The 15,210-nt window shown below is 42.4% G+C and overlaps 1 protein-coding gene across 10 annotated transcripts in view; it reads right to left on the reverse strand.

Annotated features, from left to right (window-relative positions):
• The window catches only part of NAB1 (NGFI-A binding protein 1), a 47,656-nt gene that overhangs the window by 10,408 nt on the left and 22,038 nt on the right, over positions 1-15,210 (reverse strand). For 5 of the 10 annotated variants that reach the window (XM_021531383.4, XM_085585303.1, XM_085585302.1 and 2 more), the window contains 3 exons: positions 9,379-10,209; positions 3,836-3,969; positions 2,802-2,853 (listed from right to left, as the gene is read on the reverse strand). In XM_021531383.4, the coding sequence (XP_021387058.1) occupies positions 2,802-2,853; positions 3,836-3,969; positions 9,379-10,194 (1,002 nt within the window). In that variant the 5' untranslated portion in view covers positions 10,195-10,209. Of the gene's footprint in view, positions 1-2,801; positions 2,854-3,835; positions 3,970-9,378; positions 10,210-12,897; positions 13,063-13,992; positions 14,790-14,890; positions 15,085-15,210 lie in introns of those variants that run through there. The other 5 variants (XM_085585300.1, XM_021531381.4, XM_085585299.1 and 2 more) reach the window with 5 other exon arrangements.

The following is a 15,210-nucleotide window of genomic DNA, read 5'->3' on the forward strand; positions in this document are numbered from 1 at the left end:
CTCTGGAGGCTTTTTTAAGTATCATTATATTTCAGGAAATTAACTCATCTTTTTTTTAAGTAATCTTTTACACTATGCAAACAGGCTGTGAAGTCTTTCCAAATTGAAGCCCTAGTAATTCTAGGCCATGCTTCACAGAGACATTAATGACTAATAGTTAAAGGAATGGTGAATCAAAATACAGAGTTCAGCCTTAAAACAGAAAGGGCAAAATGACTCTTCTCAAAAAAAACAAAAAACAAAAAACAAAAAAAAAAAACCACAAAACCAAACAAAAACCCAAAACCAAAAAAACCAGAAAAGATCTAGTTACAACACAAAAACTATACCCCATGTTCAGATCCTTTCTGTATTTTCATGATAGTGAGCGAACAGATCCACAATGAAGCATTACAGCTCCAAAAACAGTGTAAGGAATTCTTACCCAGAACAGAAGGAAAAATCTGCATTTGCTACCATTTGCCTTTTTACTTTCACCTTTCCAAAAAAAACCAAACCAAAACATAACCAAAAAAATCCCTGAACATATTACTTAAAAAAGGACTTTTAACATTTTTTAAAAATTTGCAAGCATCAGGAAACCAAAACAGCAGTGATCTACTATGTCACACTGCATCTTTTTTACATTTCATTGAAGTAAAGCCCAAAATTGACAGTGTACCTCAAATTTAAAATACACTGAAATAATGCTTTACTCCTCCTTAGAAGACTCCCAAAGTTGAGAGGAAAAAAGACATTTCTACTGATAATAAGAGGGGTAATTTCAAAATTAATAATGCTATGCTATCAGATTAAAGATTTAACTCAATTTAATTTTCAATTTCTTATTTTGGAAAAATTACCTATTTCTAAAATAGTCATTTGTACAATTAGGACATGAAATTTTCACAAGCATTTTAAAATATAACTGGCAATTTCAGATAAAACAAGAACCAAGTAAATATCCTTTCTCAGAATTATTGAACTATAAAGGGTATAAAAGAAGCAGGCCTTCCAGACTCTTAGGATTTTTCCATGCAGGAAATAGGAGAATACACATCCCCTAAGGCTGTCCAGATTTCCTGCTCTCCAGAAAACCTTGAGTTTCAGCTTGTATTTTTCAGGGTTTTAATTTTACGCTTTCTTTCAATGAAGATCCTGTAAGAAACAGCACCTCCCTTGCAGTGTGTCATTTTAGACACTTGCTCATCATCAATTATTACTGAATGAAGGAAAAACTTTCTCATGCTGAAATCTAAGTCATTGAAATACTACTTCAAGCAGAGGAGTGGCAGCTCCCCACCAGCTCTTACAAATTAGGGCTGGACTGAATAAAAGAGAGGAGACTCAAGCAACCATCCTGCAACATGGTGGTCAAGGCTGATAAAGGTGAAGCTGGATAAGATCATTTAATGCAGCTTTTCCCTGCTCTTTTTTGTGGATCAAAGAACAATCATAGGTCAAAAGCAAATCCTGACACATAAATGACATTACTGACTTATCAAAGCTACCAGTGAATCCTCATTGCACATGTATATTTTGCACTACATAAACTCAAAACTACAACTGTATATGGACTGATGGAAATTAATAAATAAGACTAACTCCTCTACACCTGTTCAAAACTGCCTTTTCAAAATTAACTGCTCTCACCAAGGTTTGTCTCACAGGAAAAGCCTTTGTACTGATGAAAACATTGTAGTACTGAAAAAAAAATTAAAGCCTTACTTAATACAATGCATCATTTATCACAGAATGCATTGCATATGAGAAACACATTTCAGAATGTGTTGCATTTTTCTCCTACAGTTAGAGAATACATCACCTATCTGTGTCATATACAAATCTAGCCCAGGTCTAGCTCATATTCTAACACTCATTTAACCTACACCTTTTTGAATAGATAGTACAATAAAAAACACCCACAATGCTAAGGATAAATTCAATACCCATGTAACAGTGAAACAGTAATTTCTTTAAAATACAAATTATAAAGAAAGCTCTGCTATTCCTATGATGTATATAGGTATAGATGTATATATAGGTGTATTTTACTTTTTTGTTGTTGTTGTTATAAGTAACTTTAAGAAGGCCTCAAATTTACCTTCCGACAGTAGTAACTGAAGAAAAAACTACATACCTGCTGCTCCTGCACTCTTAACAAGAAATCCCAGCATCTCCCTACGCAACACTTTGTGCAAGTGTATACATTAGCCATGTATACATGCATTTGACACAAAACTTATTACAAAAAAGCTGCAATGTATAATCTACAGGCACAACATTTTGTGTTGAGATATATCTATATATATATACTTTTAGTTAGTTTTTGACTTATCAATATTATCCATATCCTGATTTATGGCACAGTCAGAGGTGGCTAATATTCTGCCCTCAGTCCTTATCCAGAACTCTTATTTTGGACATGATCAACAGCTGACTCAAGTGAATTAGGCAAATCCCACCTCACGCTGACTGAAAAGCAGCAGGCCAGGGAAGACATTTCCTACAGTGCTTGAGCTTATTTCTACCACAGGAAGTCAGTCAGTCCCATTCCTCCCCTCCTACTCACTCTGAGTGCAAAACACTGAGAGTATCTTTACCATTAAACAAATCCTACTCTTTACCCCTGCTCCTACAGGTTTCTCTATCAAGCACTTACATTTACAGAGACAGTGGTGATGTTTTCCACCCTCTCTCTCTCATACCCATCAACTGTCTATCAAATGTTTTTCTGACAAATTTCATTAAGACAGATCCCTTCAAAACAAAACTGAATTTTAGCACACACAGGTCAAAATACAGGAGTCATATTACTGTACCTCTATCTTGATTCTCTTTGGTGACAGCTCATCCCTTTCTCCACATTTAGATCTACAAGAGAAGACACATACACGATCAGTAAATAGCACATTAACCCAGATCACCAATAATAATGAAAGGAATCATGGAAAAAAAACAACTCAGGGAAGAACATTGAGATGCACAAAAAAAACCTCCAGTTCACTTTGACATGGCAGTGAAAGTCATTCAAGTATAGAGGAATGCAAGCACTTTGTGTTGTTTTCAGAGGCATCAAGAGATTCATGGAGTCTTCCTTCCAAAGAGGAAGGAAAGCACAGAGAATTACAGAAATGCCCTTGGCATTGCTTATCCAGGATGGATGTATATTTACATGAATCTCTGTGGAAGAAAGGGGAGCAAAGGAAAACTTTCTAGAAGGGTAGCAAAATTAATTTTGAAAGGCTATTACATTACAGGAAAGGGAATCAGCATTTAAAAAGCTAAGGAATGCATCAAGACATTCAATCATACTTACTAATGCTAAGGTTTTGATTGTATTTAAAAGCTGTTAAGCCTTTGTCACCATTTCATAACAGCAGTTCATTTGACAGAACAGTAACAACTGAAATTGGGATTCAGCTTCAATTCCATTAAAGGAAGCTTGTAAGCCACTCCCTGTGACCTTATCTTTTTGGCTAACAAGCAAAATCTGTATATGGAAAAAAGGAAATTGATGCATTGAGCATCTCTGGCTTCTCTGCCAATTTACATTAACCTCAAAACACACTAATGCCTCATATGCTTGAAATACCAGCCTCTCAGATGTCTCTTAATATGCACTATCCTCAACATACTTGGAAAACTAGAGAGCAAATAAAAAGGTAATTCAAGACAGCTGAATCTTATCAGTTTATAACCTTCAGGAGTCAAACAGCCCTTCCCTCCTTTCCTCAGAAGAGCACTTTGCTAAATGAAGAGCAAGAAGAAAGTGTCTCTAGTGCTTCAGAAGAAATGCTATCAGCTTGCTTAGTTCCCTGAAAGTAAAGACCCTCTGAGGCAATGAAAGCCTTACTTGGTGGTCCTGTAGGTGTACTTGTAGGTGACCTCCCGAGAGATCTGCCGGGCCAGTGCGAAGAGCTCGTCCCTCCTGGTCAGCAAGGCGTTATCTTTCACACACAGCTGGGCAGCTGCTTCGTTAACTGTTAGCTGCAAATCAAACACACAGGCACTCACATCTTCATACTTCCACCTACTGTGCTTGTAAAAGCACCTCTTCTGAAATAATAAAGAATTTTGATCGTAAGTAAAATCATCTATAATTGTACATTAAACCTTGGAGGGTTTCTTCAGTTTATTTATACCCCTTACTAAACCAGGTAACCTCTTTGGGAAGAAGAAAGATATGAATGTAGTTGGTGCATAAAGTAAAACATTATTGTAAGACCATCTCAATGTGCGCTGCTTTTGCTTCATCCCAGCACTAATTAAATCTCAGTATAAAACAGTAGCTCTGAGCGTTCACAGTGTTTGGCTCCCAAAGCCTGGCTTACAGGGAATACTATTTTTATAAATGCAATATGCCCAGGACTTGGGGTGGGGGGGAAAAAAAAACAACCACCCTGACAGTGTGGGTACAGATGGCTTTCCCTTGTGAATACAGAATAAATTCCGTAGAAGGTGATGGTTTAAGAAACGATTAAACTTTTTTTAGCTATGTTTCTCACCCTCATGTTTGTGAAGCCTATCTTCAGACATGAATCAAATGTAACTTGTTTCAAGGATGTTTTCCTGAGCCTGCCAGGACACATTTCTAGTGCCTCTGCTGCTGGCAAGATTTATTTTGGTGGGGGGGGGAGGGAGGCAAAGCCTGATATTGAGGTTCAAATGGTTTTGCAATGCTCTTCAGAATCCTATAGGAAGTTGTGATACTGTCATCAATTATATCAGCTTAAAAATACTGCTGTCTGAGAAGCCTATGTTCAGCAGTATGGACATAACATTATTAATGCCATGAGAGACACAAATCGAGATCATGGACAGGCTATTCCAAGTTCCTTTCACAGCAAGCAGGGCTTGAAGAGTCTTTCTCACTTTTTCCTCAGCTGAAGAGCAGCCAGAATGTGTAATGAGGCATAACAGCAAGAGGCCAAGGTAAAATACACCTGCAGTATGCCCAAGTGCCGACAACTCTTTCTACTCTTTTACTTTCAGAAATTAAGCTGCTTTGAACAGGCTTGGCTTCTGGCAAAGGAAACAGCTGCTTTGGAGCTACTGTCAACAGTTTATTGTGTATCTGTCCCAGGGTGAATATTCCAGAGCAGCTTGGTTTCCAGAGCACAGTCAGCACACCCATGATGGATGGAGACGTGCCATCCCTGACCCTCCACCTGGCAGCACCGGAGCAGCCGCACAGGCAGCACAGCACAGCACAGCACATGTGTGACCTGGCACCAAACCCGCTGCTCCCACAGACAGCAGCTCTGCACCTACACGGTGTCCCTGGGGAGAAGCCAGGAGCTCTCCCCTTCACCCTGCTGTCTGCCACACTGCAGGGTCACCTGTGAATTAAGCCAGAGGCCAGCAGCTCACCCGAATCGCTGCACGCTCCATCCCTGAAGGATGGGAGCTGTCACAGGACACAAACACAGCGCAGCCACACTGCCCTTTGCCTCAGGGCTCGGTGGCATCCAAACTAGGAAAAATCTATTTTGCCCAATGCGATATCTGTTCTCCAGGACGGTTGAGAAAACAAAAACTATGTATTAAGAAGAGCTGAGATTCTTCTCTCAGCGGCCTGTGCAGTATTTCTAGTAAAACCTCACACAGAATTGCTGCTCCTAATATTTCAGAAGCAATTTTTCCTGTGTTTAGCCTAAAAGCCTCTGATCTCAGTAGGGCACTTCCTACAGTATCTAAATGTTAATCAAAACACAAACTTGTTCTTAACAGGTGAACTAGATATGCTGCCTGAGCCTTTAGTCTCTGTACAGACAAAAACCCCAAATCTCACAGATTTTAGATGTGCAAGGCCATGAACAGGTTACTATGTTTCTACAATATAAGGTACTAAAAAAACAATTACCCCTTAGACAGGAGCAGCTGTTCCACAATGTCTGTCTTTCCAGAAAAAATCACAATGGAGAAAAAGATACAATATAAGATTAATACAACACCGATTAAAATAATTACCATCTAAAGCAGGCATTAATTTCTGTAACACTGATAGCTATTACTTTGCCAAGGATGAATAATACAGCTAATGCTTACAAAATAATTTGAGATATTTTTTATCCCTCCAAGTGTTGAAAGGTTGCAAAGAGCTGAAATGACTGAAAATGCTTTGGGTAGTTGTAGGCAAATGCTGTTTATCCTAATATGTGAGAAAAGCCAAATGTTTATTTGCTTGTTTTTCCTAGTTTCTCTTTCGGGTCACATTCAGACTTAGTGAATTGAAGTGCATAATGGCTTTCTGCCTTTTCAGAAGGCATAATCCTGCAGATACAAAGCATGGCATGCCTAAAAATAAAGAATCTGTTTTCTGGAAGCCTTAAGGATATGGAGCAGCACAGAACCATACAGGAGAGGGATGGGTTTATTTCTATCTGATGGGGTTCACAGACTCCTCCACTAGAAACCACATAATTAAATATCAAGCCCTACTGTTTTGGTGAGTCAGCAAAAGAAAAGGAAGAAACCAAGCTAGGCAAAATATATTGCTTATTTTTCTAATTCCATTGGATTTTTTTCCCATTTTATAGGTACTGAGACAAAGACTGAAATACTGAAATGCAAATTACAAACTTGACTCAAACTTGCAGGGGTCACCAAGTTCAGGGGCATGCCTTGTACTCATCCCTCCTCCGGTCCATCTTTAAACATTAAGTGCTTGCTGAGTTTGAAAAGCTGTGTAATACTGGAACAATGGGATGGATTAAGGACAGCATGTTTATTAGTTTTGGAACGCCTTCGGAAGATTTTATGTCAGATTAATGCTTTATGTAAATACTCCTACCAGGAGCACACACTTCCAAACCAGCCCAGTGTCTGTAACTCTCACAGGCCTCTAATGGCTGCTCCAGCCCTCCGAGCTCATACAAAATATTCTCACTAATTTACCACTAATAATTCTACCACATTTGATCTGAATTTGCATCCAACTCCTCTCTGCTTGAGGAGCAAGAGATACCCTAATCTTTACATTAAAAAGCTAACCATACTTAAGTTTTCTAAATTCACAGTGAAGTTTATTCAGCTGTTCCTTGCCAGCTGCAAGGAGAAACCTTGAACTGTGAGGCAGAATGATAGTATTAACACGTGCAGAAAACCAGTCTCTGGATCTGCAGAAATGTACCTCCCTGGTTGTTTAAAGTCCTTCCTTTCTGAACAGCAAATTCCTTAAGCCATCAGAACCAAAAACACCCTGAGGCTGAGTATACAAAATGCAAACTCTGGTTTAGCAAATTTTAAACAAAAATATTTGTCTCATTGCTATTTATTTTCTGCCTTAAATAGAAAATAAAGACAAAACTGTTGAAGGCAAAACTTTGTGAAATCCAGTCTCTTTAAGCCAACAGTAAACTAATTATGAGCAAATTCTTCTAGCTTGCATGTGTGCAGTTCCCATCAAGTTCAGCGAGGCCCCACATGCGTAAGTGAGGCATAAGTCAACCACAGACTCCTTTGATCTTGTGCCCTTAATCACAATAGCGATAGAAATATTTCCTAAAGCCAAACCATGCTCTCATTCCGTTTTTAAACGTGGTTTTACAATGATGTAGTAAAGATCTGTAGTGCAATTCTAAGAAAAATGAACAAGGCAGAGAAGTTGTCCTTCTTCCAGTTCACTGCTATCCCGCTCCTTCAATTACTACCTGAGGGTTCATTCCCCCAGTTTTGCACAGCCACTCCTGAGCCTACACAAAAGGTGCCTCTGGAGCCCACCTTCCAGTACACTGCTGGATGCCAGAAAATTATCCCACAAGCAGTCTGCCCAGATTTCAGAGCGTTTTCTGCAGTTGGTACCCCAGAGAGAGGCTGTGAAAGCACACAGCCACACATTGTTGTGCACCTCGACTGCTTCCATCCTCAGGTGAGGAGAACCCCCTTTCTCTGAACCCTGAATCTGCAGCCATGTATTCAGGGCATCTACACAATTAATCCTTTCAAAGCCTGCCTCCATCTCATACACAACTTGCTCTTTTACGAGGGAGACTTCCACAAGGTCAGGGGAGTAAGATGAGATCTTGTCTTGTACAGTGGATGAATTCATAGATTTTCGTGTTTGACATAAAGCCACAGAGCACGTAAGTGTAAGCTGTACAACTAGAACTGTGTGGTAGGAATGTGGCTGACTACTGTGGAAGTGTCTCCCCAGTCTGCAGTAAAAGCCCTTGTCAAGTCACTGCTGGTGATGTGCAGTTGCCTTATAAATGCAAATATGTAAACAAAAATGTAAAGAAATACGCCTTGTTTCCTTCTGCCCTTCTACTCAGAAACATAAAGAGAACTCAGTCTTATGCTATGGATCACACACCTACAAAACTTCTTGAAGTGAAAAAAGGCTAAAGCCAGTACAGTTTTTTTGGCACTCCTGTAACATAAACACTGCCTTTCCTTTTGGGAACTAAGCCTTACATGCCAAATTTTAAATCCAACTGAAATTTTGCAATCACTGTTAACTGTGAAAATGCTGATGCAGCATTCATATCAACAGTGTTTTGGCAGCACTCTGAATTAATGTTTGTTCTCCTCCTGTACAGTACTTTGGCACTAGGAAACGACTCCCCACACAGACACACCTATTGCATTACAACACTTGCAGTGTGAGCCTCAGGAATGCCACAAGAGGAGCAAGGGAGGCCCACATGAACTTTCAAAGACAAGAGGGAAGACATGCTACTCGGGGATTAAACAAACATTCAGATTACAACCACCCATCAATACTGGAGACATCCTTTCCTCCTCGTGCAGTCCGCACATCATTTGACAGGCTTAAGGCTACTATACCCAAAAAAACCCCACAGGTTGTATAATTGAGTTTCATCCCAATTCAAACAAACAAACAAAAAAAAATCCATGCCAATGGGTTTAGGGACCTCATTGACAGAATCCTTTTCATCTAAAGTGCACAAGCTACAGAGCAGAGTCTTGAGGTGAGGGAAGACAGCAGAAGGCAGTAGTCACATCAGACACAAGGAATTCTACTTACTGATCTTACAAACAAGTCTACTCTCAAAGCTGCAAGGAAATACCATACAGAACATCTTTAAGAATGTACCAAATCCTCAGAATCCCCAAGGCCATGCTCAGGGCGATACTGGTTCCTATTCTGGTGCCAAACTCTCTAAATCTTCTGTCTGATAGGCCCACACCAGCAACCTAGCAGTCTGATCACACCAAATCACCACGTGCACGCACACACACACCCACAAAAGGAGACCTGTGCTGCACCTGAGATGTCCATGTCAGGCCAGGCTGACTCAATGCACACCTTTCAGACACACGACTCTCATCACTCAGCAAGAAGTGCCCATACAAAAAGTGTACCCTGTAAACACATCTTGTCAAAGGTGTAGGAATAGGAGAGAAAGCCCAGCTCCACTCAAGCCGTTTTACCTCGTGGAGGGTGAGATGCTTGCCATCCTTTCTTTTTGAGTCAAATCTGCCATATATTGCACTGTACTTCCTGATCTCCTCCTCTTTGTGAGGGTCATCATCACTCATCTCAAAGATGTGACCAATCATCTTTGCCAGTTTCTTATTTGTTTTCAGTAACTCCTTGACTTCATTGGAGTCACTTTTGGGCAGGGAGGGAACCATGCGTTCTACACATTCAGCAACTGACAGAGCAGCAGCAGCATCCAGGGTCTCGCTGTTTTCCTTTGGTGAGGCTGGAGAGCCAAGGTCAGCCGGGGAAAGGCTGTGCTCACTCTCTGTGGTGTGGTGTCCTTGCCAGAGTCTGGGCTCGCTGCTGCCCTGCAGTGATAAGCTCCCCACATCAGATTTGCTCGTGCCCACGCTCTGCACACACGTCGTGGCAGCACATTTTGGAATCTTCAGGTGAGGCTCTCTGGTGCTGCTGTTCCTCTCGTAACTGCTGCAGGATATCCCTAGCCACGCAGGAGATCCTTCTGGCAGCTTATATATTGGAATGCTGCTGACTGGTAAGGAGGTGAGAGGCTGGTTAAAAAGGCCAGGGTTTGTGACCCAGTCCCTCAAAGCCTTCTGCAGCCGTCGGACATGAAGTGGCTTGCTGGCCATGCCTACGAGAGCCATTATCTCCAAAAACTCCTCTTCACCTGCTTCACAGAGCTGCTGGACATCATCACCACCCTGCTGAATGAAGGCATCGAAGTAGAACAAGAGATTTGCTTTTTGTAGTATTCGATACAGCTGCAATTCTCCAAGGGTTCTGGGCAGAGCTGACGCCATCACGGATGACAGAACCTGCAAAGAGTAAGAGCAGAGAGAAGATGAGCACCAAAGCACCAACATCCAGATGTACTGTCCTGCCACCCCTCTTTCCACAGGGCTGTCAACTCAGAGGACAGCATTTCTTTCTCTCATTACAAGAACACCCACAGAAATGAATAAGGGCAAAAGGTTTATTTTTTGACTTGTTAACTTAATGGAAACATTTTTGAAAGAAACCGAATCAGCAGATAGTTGTGATGCACCTACAAAAAAGATGATTCAAACATGAAGCCAGCTTGTTTTCAACATTCCTATTTCATGTTTGTTCCCAAGAATGTCAGCCAATATCGCTCACAGATTCTACTCTATTCTCTTTTATATCTTAAGATCAAAATGATCACAAAACACATTCTGCAGAATTACAGAATACTCAATTTCCTGAAGAAAAAAAATCTCATATATTTAGATTCTTCTTAATTGTTGCATCATTTTTCCTCCATAGAAAGTGTGGAGGATTGTAAAAGGCAAACAAAGAAGAAAAGTGATTCACAGAACCCCAGAGGATTAATGAAGCTGGGTCAGTAAGAGAGTCTTAAAGAAGCAAATATTTCTACAGTTTTACCTGTTTCACATAAAAAGGATGTAATGCATCTGCTGATTTTAATTCTGGCAGCAACAGCTGCAGACAAAGCTAAAATACTGATGGATTCCAACACATACAGTTTAAAAACCTTAGTTTTAGTTTAAATTCACCTGCCCATTTCATTTGCTAACAAGGCTGCCTGTCATTGACACTTGAGACATGAAATATCACTCAGCAATACAGCAATTGTGCTTAAAGGCTCCCAACAGACAGATCGCTGCGGTGTTCAGCCCTTACAGTGCCAGGAAAAAAACATGTGCACAACTTTCAACTTCATAAACCCCTTATCCACTTATAGCACAACTAATAAACTCCACAGAGAATTCTAAGATCTCACACACACACCTCTTCACTCTATGGTGGCTTTCACAGGAACAAGCAGATAATTTCCAGTATTACTGTACTACACTGAACCACCAATCAATAAAGTCTAAAGCATGTAATTTATAGTTGGTTGAGAAAGTAACAGAACTAAAACATTGAGCAGGTCTGCTAATACTGCTCTGGCTCTACTGTCACACTGGACTCGAAAAAACACACAGTAGTAATCTAAAAAACAACACCTACAGAAAGATTTATACATACTAGGGGAAAAGTATTTTAATACTGCGCAACTCCCCTTCCTCCAAAACTGCAATGCAAGCAAATAGATTTGCTATGGGGCATTGGGAGATTGGTTATCAAAAGTAAAAGTCAGAGGGGAAATTATTTTTACAGTATGTGCTTTTGCATATTGTAAAACCTGAAAACTATTGTAAAAAATGGTTTGGGTATTTTTTGGTTCTTTCACAATATAAGCCTTTTCTTCAGCAAGTCGAACATACAGATAAAACCAGCAGAGCCCAGCTTCTATTCAGAAGGCATCTGGAAGACCGGACTTTTGCTGCAAAATTCTGATTTAACTCTACTAGAGAAAAATAAAATCAGGAAGTCAAAAGAAACTTCCCAGAAATGTATGTGGCAGCAACAGGATACTGCCAGTCCATCTCTTCAGGAAAAAGAGATGAAGCCCAGGGGAAAAAAAAAGACTCAAAACATACAACACCTCCAAACCACCAGCTGAATATATCATTCCTGATATGTGTGCCAGTATGTGCAAAGCAGAAGGGGCAGTAATAGCAGTTTAGATTTGAGCAGTTACCTCAAGGAGCTGCTGGTGAGCTTAAAAGCTAATAAAATACACACTTTGGAACTCGGGGTGAAACTGTAAATATTAAAGAGCTACATATTTTAGAAACACAGGTTGGCTTTCAGAAAGAATAGTTAACTGCAGAATATCAACCAAGTACTGTCTACCCTCAAAGAAACAAGAAAAACGAGGAAAATTACTTAAAGGTAACCTTTTATAGGGCACAGAATTCACTGTTTTAAGAAATGTCATTAATACACTGAATTTCTTAGAAAAATCCTCCCATTCTGGACAAACTAGGTCAAGACAAACAAAATTAACAATTTATGGTTTAGTGGCATTCCAGTAAACTGTTCCTACCCTCCCATTTCAAATGATGTTGACTTTTCACCATCAATACCACAAATTAACTTCTCTAACTTTTAAAAGGCCCATTTCCTCTGAAAGTTATTCATCTTAGCACAAAATCTACATAAATCTACATAAATGGACTTTGTGCAGAGAGCTAAATTGAATCTTGGGAGGACGGTGACAGTAAAATTATACACAGCCCAAGAGCTCCAGGCAAGCCATGGAACTGAACTCATTTTTCCAGCCCACAGGCTGGAAGAGCAGCACCAGTCCATGAGCAGCCTTTACCTAGAGGCTTCTAATCAACAAATCTCCTCATGACAGATAAAACTGGATTAATATGTACTATGGAGGCATCAGCAGCAAGTCCATGGTTCAGACTGCTTTGAGATTTGCATTTAAAGCAAGGCTGAAATCCCTTTGCTTCATACTTTAAAGACCCATTCTGTTTTTCAAATTCAGTACAGTAACTCCGGAGAGGGCTGAGCAATTTTTCCGTGTACGACCGCTACCGATTTCTGCAGAGAAGGCGTTTTCCAACGCTCCTCCTTTTAACCTCTTTTCTCCTTGCATTAAACAGAGCTCTTCCAGCACTCACCTCAATGCCATCCCAAGTTATTTCTAACCTGCAACAAGGGGAAGGCTCCCTCCCCTTTCCGAGAAGGCCTCTCCCAGCTACGCTGCTTCTCCAGACATGAGCTCCGGTCCCGGGTTCGCCCCGCTCACAGCCCACAAAGCCCGGGAAGCAGCTATGCTAGTCCACCTGCAGGAGTAAGACGAAGCTTAGGAAGAGGACAAGCAACAAGCAAGGACTGCTGAGAAAGCAGCACAGCACTGCCTGAACCCGAGGAGAGTGTTAACCCAAAGGACACCTGGCGCTGCTGCTGCTGGCTCTGCTCACCCGGCCGGCTACGCAAAGCCTTAGCACACCCACTCAAGTCTCGGCGCCCCACATCTTTCGGGTGACCTTTAAGCTGTATCTAAGAGACCTGACATACTGCTTTCTACCACTGTTCTCATTTCTTAGTGCACTAGGGACTGTGCTTTTGGGGCAAAGGGTGAGCATGAGAAGAGGTTACACAATGAGGAGACGCAGGGAGAGCTCACAGCCAGGACACTTGTGTCTGCTCCTCACCAGGAACAGCATCTTGGATAAGACCCTGGGGCACCATGTGTGCTCCCCCTCTTCTGCAGCCTGCTGAATAAGTCTTAGGCTGTCTAATCTGTGATCCCAAACCAACCTGGTTCAGGAGTAACAGCTTGGTCATGTCCTCTGGCAAATCCTAAAAAGCCAGCCAGAACAATCTGCTGCCTCAGGAGTGAGCAGGTATACCTAACACAACTGCAAACTCTTTTTCCAGCAAGATGCAGGAATGCAAAGCTGGCACAGGGTGGGGGTCTAAAGGAAGAAGTGAACACAGCCACAGCACTTCAGCCACTATTTCTCCCTCTTCTCTGCTTGCTGTCCATACCAGTGAGAAGTGTCAGAACACGCAGAGCTAAGAGCAGCCATCTCTTACATTTCTCACATATAGAACAAAGAAGCCAGAAAACTCCCCACAGCAGACCAAGCTGTTTAAAATAAACACAAGGCTGCATACGGTTATAGCCACGGGAGAACCAGGAAATCACAAGTTAGATTTTCACTCAGCCTTTGCAACCCACAACCATGCATTCTGATTTTCCACATTACCTCATTCACATCCACAGCCCATCACCCCACATGCCATGCCCTTGTCTCCAAACGCTGGCTGTCACCTTAACTCTGACCACAAACATAACTCCTGGGAAAAAGGAAAACAGAAACCACAGAGACACCACAGAGCGCTCTTAAATATTTGTAAACAGCTAGTGCAGGACTCACAACCTATTCCTGCTCCCTCTATCTGGACAGCGGGGCAGCGGCAGCCCCGCTCAGCATCTTTAACCACGGAAAAACACCGGTTCCTTCCCCGCTGTGCCCGCTCCGAGCTCGGAGCCGCACGCTTCCCGGAGGTGGCAGGAAGATGCGCGGCTGAAGCAGGCAGGGGGTGGATGTGGGTGAAGCACCGGGAGAAGGAAAACTCAGGAGCTGTGGGATGTACGCATGGGACAAGGTTTCCTGCTTTTTAAGGCTGCACGGGAAGTAAAAGCAACCGAGCAACTCTAACCGATTGTAGAGATTTTATTTCAGGTGAATTCTAATTGAGCTGTCACCAATTAAATTACGAATACAAGGAGAAAGTGTGAAACATCACATCTCTGTATTTTAGGCAAAAGTGATTATTTCATAATGTATCTTGATCACTTTGGGCGTTTTGAAAAGTCTCTGAAGACAAACTGGGTTTGGGTTTGAGAGCTGGCTGCTTTGCATATTCATTACATTTCTGCAGCGTTTCCAAAGGACTTTTAGCAGGAGGAGAAAATTACATGTAGCTGCAGAAGAGAGACTTCGCAAATTAAATAGTCTTGTCTAGCTCTGAGATGTGCCAAAATACAGCCGATGAGTGAGCTCCGCGTTTACGTACAAACCCGTACCTCGCCTCAACTAATGAGAAACTTGAAACGTGCAAAAGCACCCTCGCGCAAGGCCGAGACGAGCGCACAAATACCTCCAGAGCAGGGTCCCGCAGCGCGGGATGGAGCTCCCGGGAAGGAGAGCCAGCCGGCGGGCACGGGCGGGCAGCAGCGGTCCGCACGCCAAGTTGGCGGCCGCCGAGCCCGGGGACAGGAACCTCCCGGGGCGCCCCGCGGGGTGCCGTCCGCGCCGGGGACAGCGCGGCCCCGCCGAGCGCGGGGGGCGGCCGGCGCCCCGCCGCCCTGCCCGGGACCCCGCCGGGGCGCCGCCTCCGCCCGGCCCGGCCGCGCCGTCCCGCCCGCCGCCCCCGCCCCGCGCGGCGGGGACGCTGCTGCACTTTCCTCCCACTCCCCC

This window comes from Lonchura striata, chromosome 7, assembly GCF_050655825.1.
Source record: "Lonchura striata isolate lonStrDom1 chromosome 7, ASM5065582v1, whole genome shotgun sequence".
Lineage (NCBI taxonomy): Eukaryota > Metazoa > Chordata > Aves > Passeriformes > Estrildidae > Lonchura > Lonchura striata.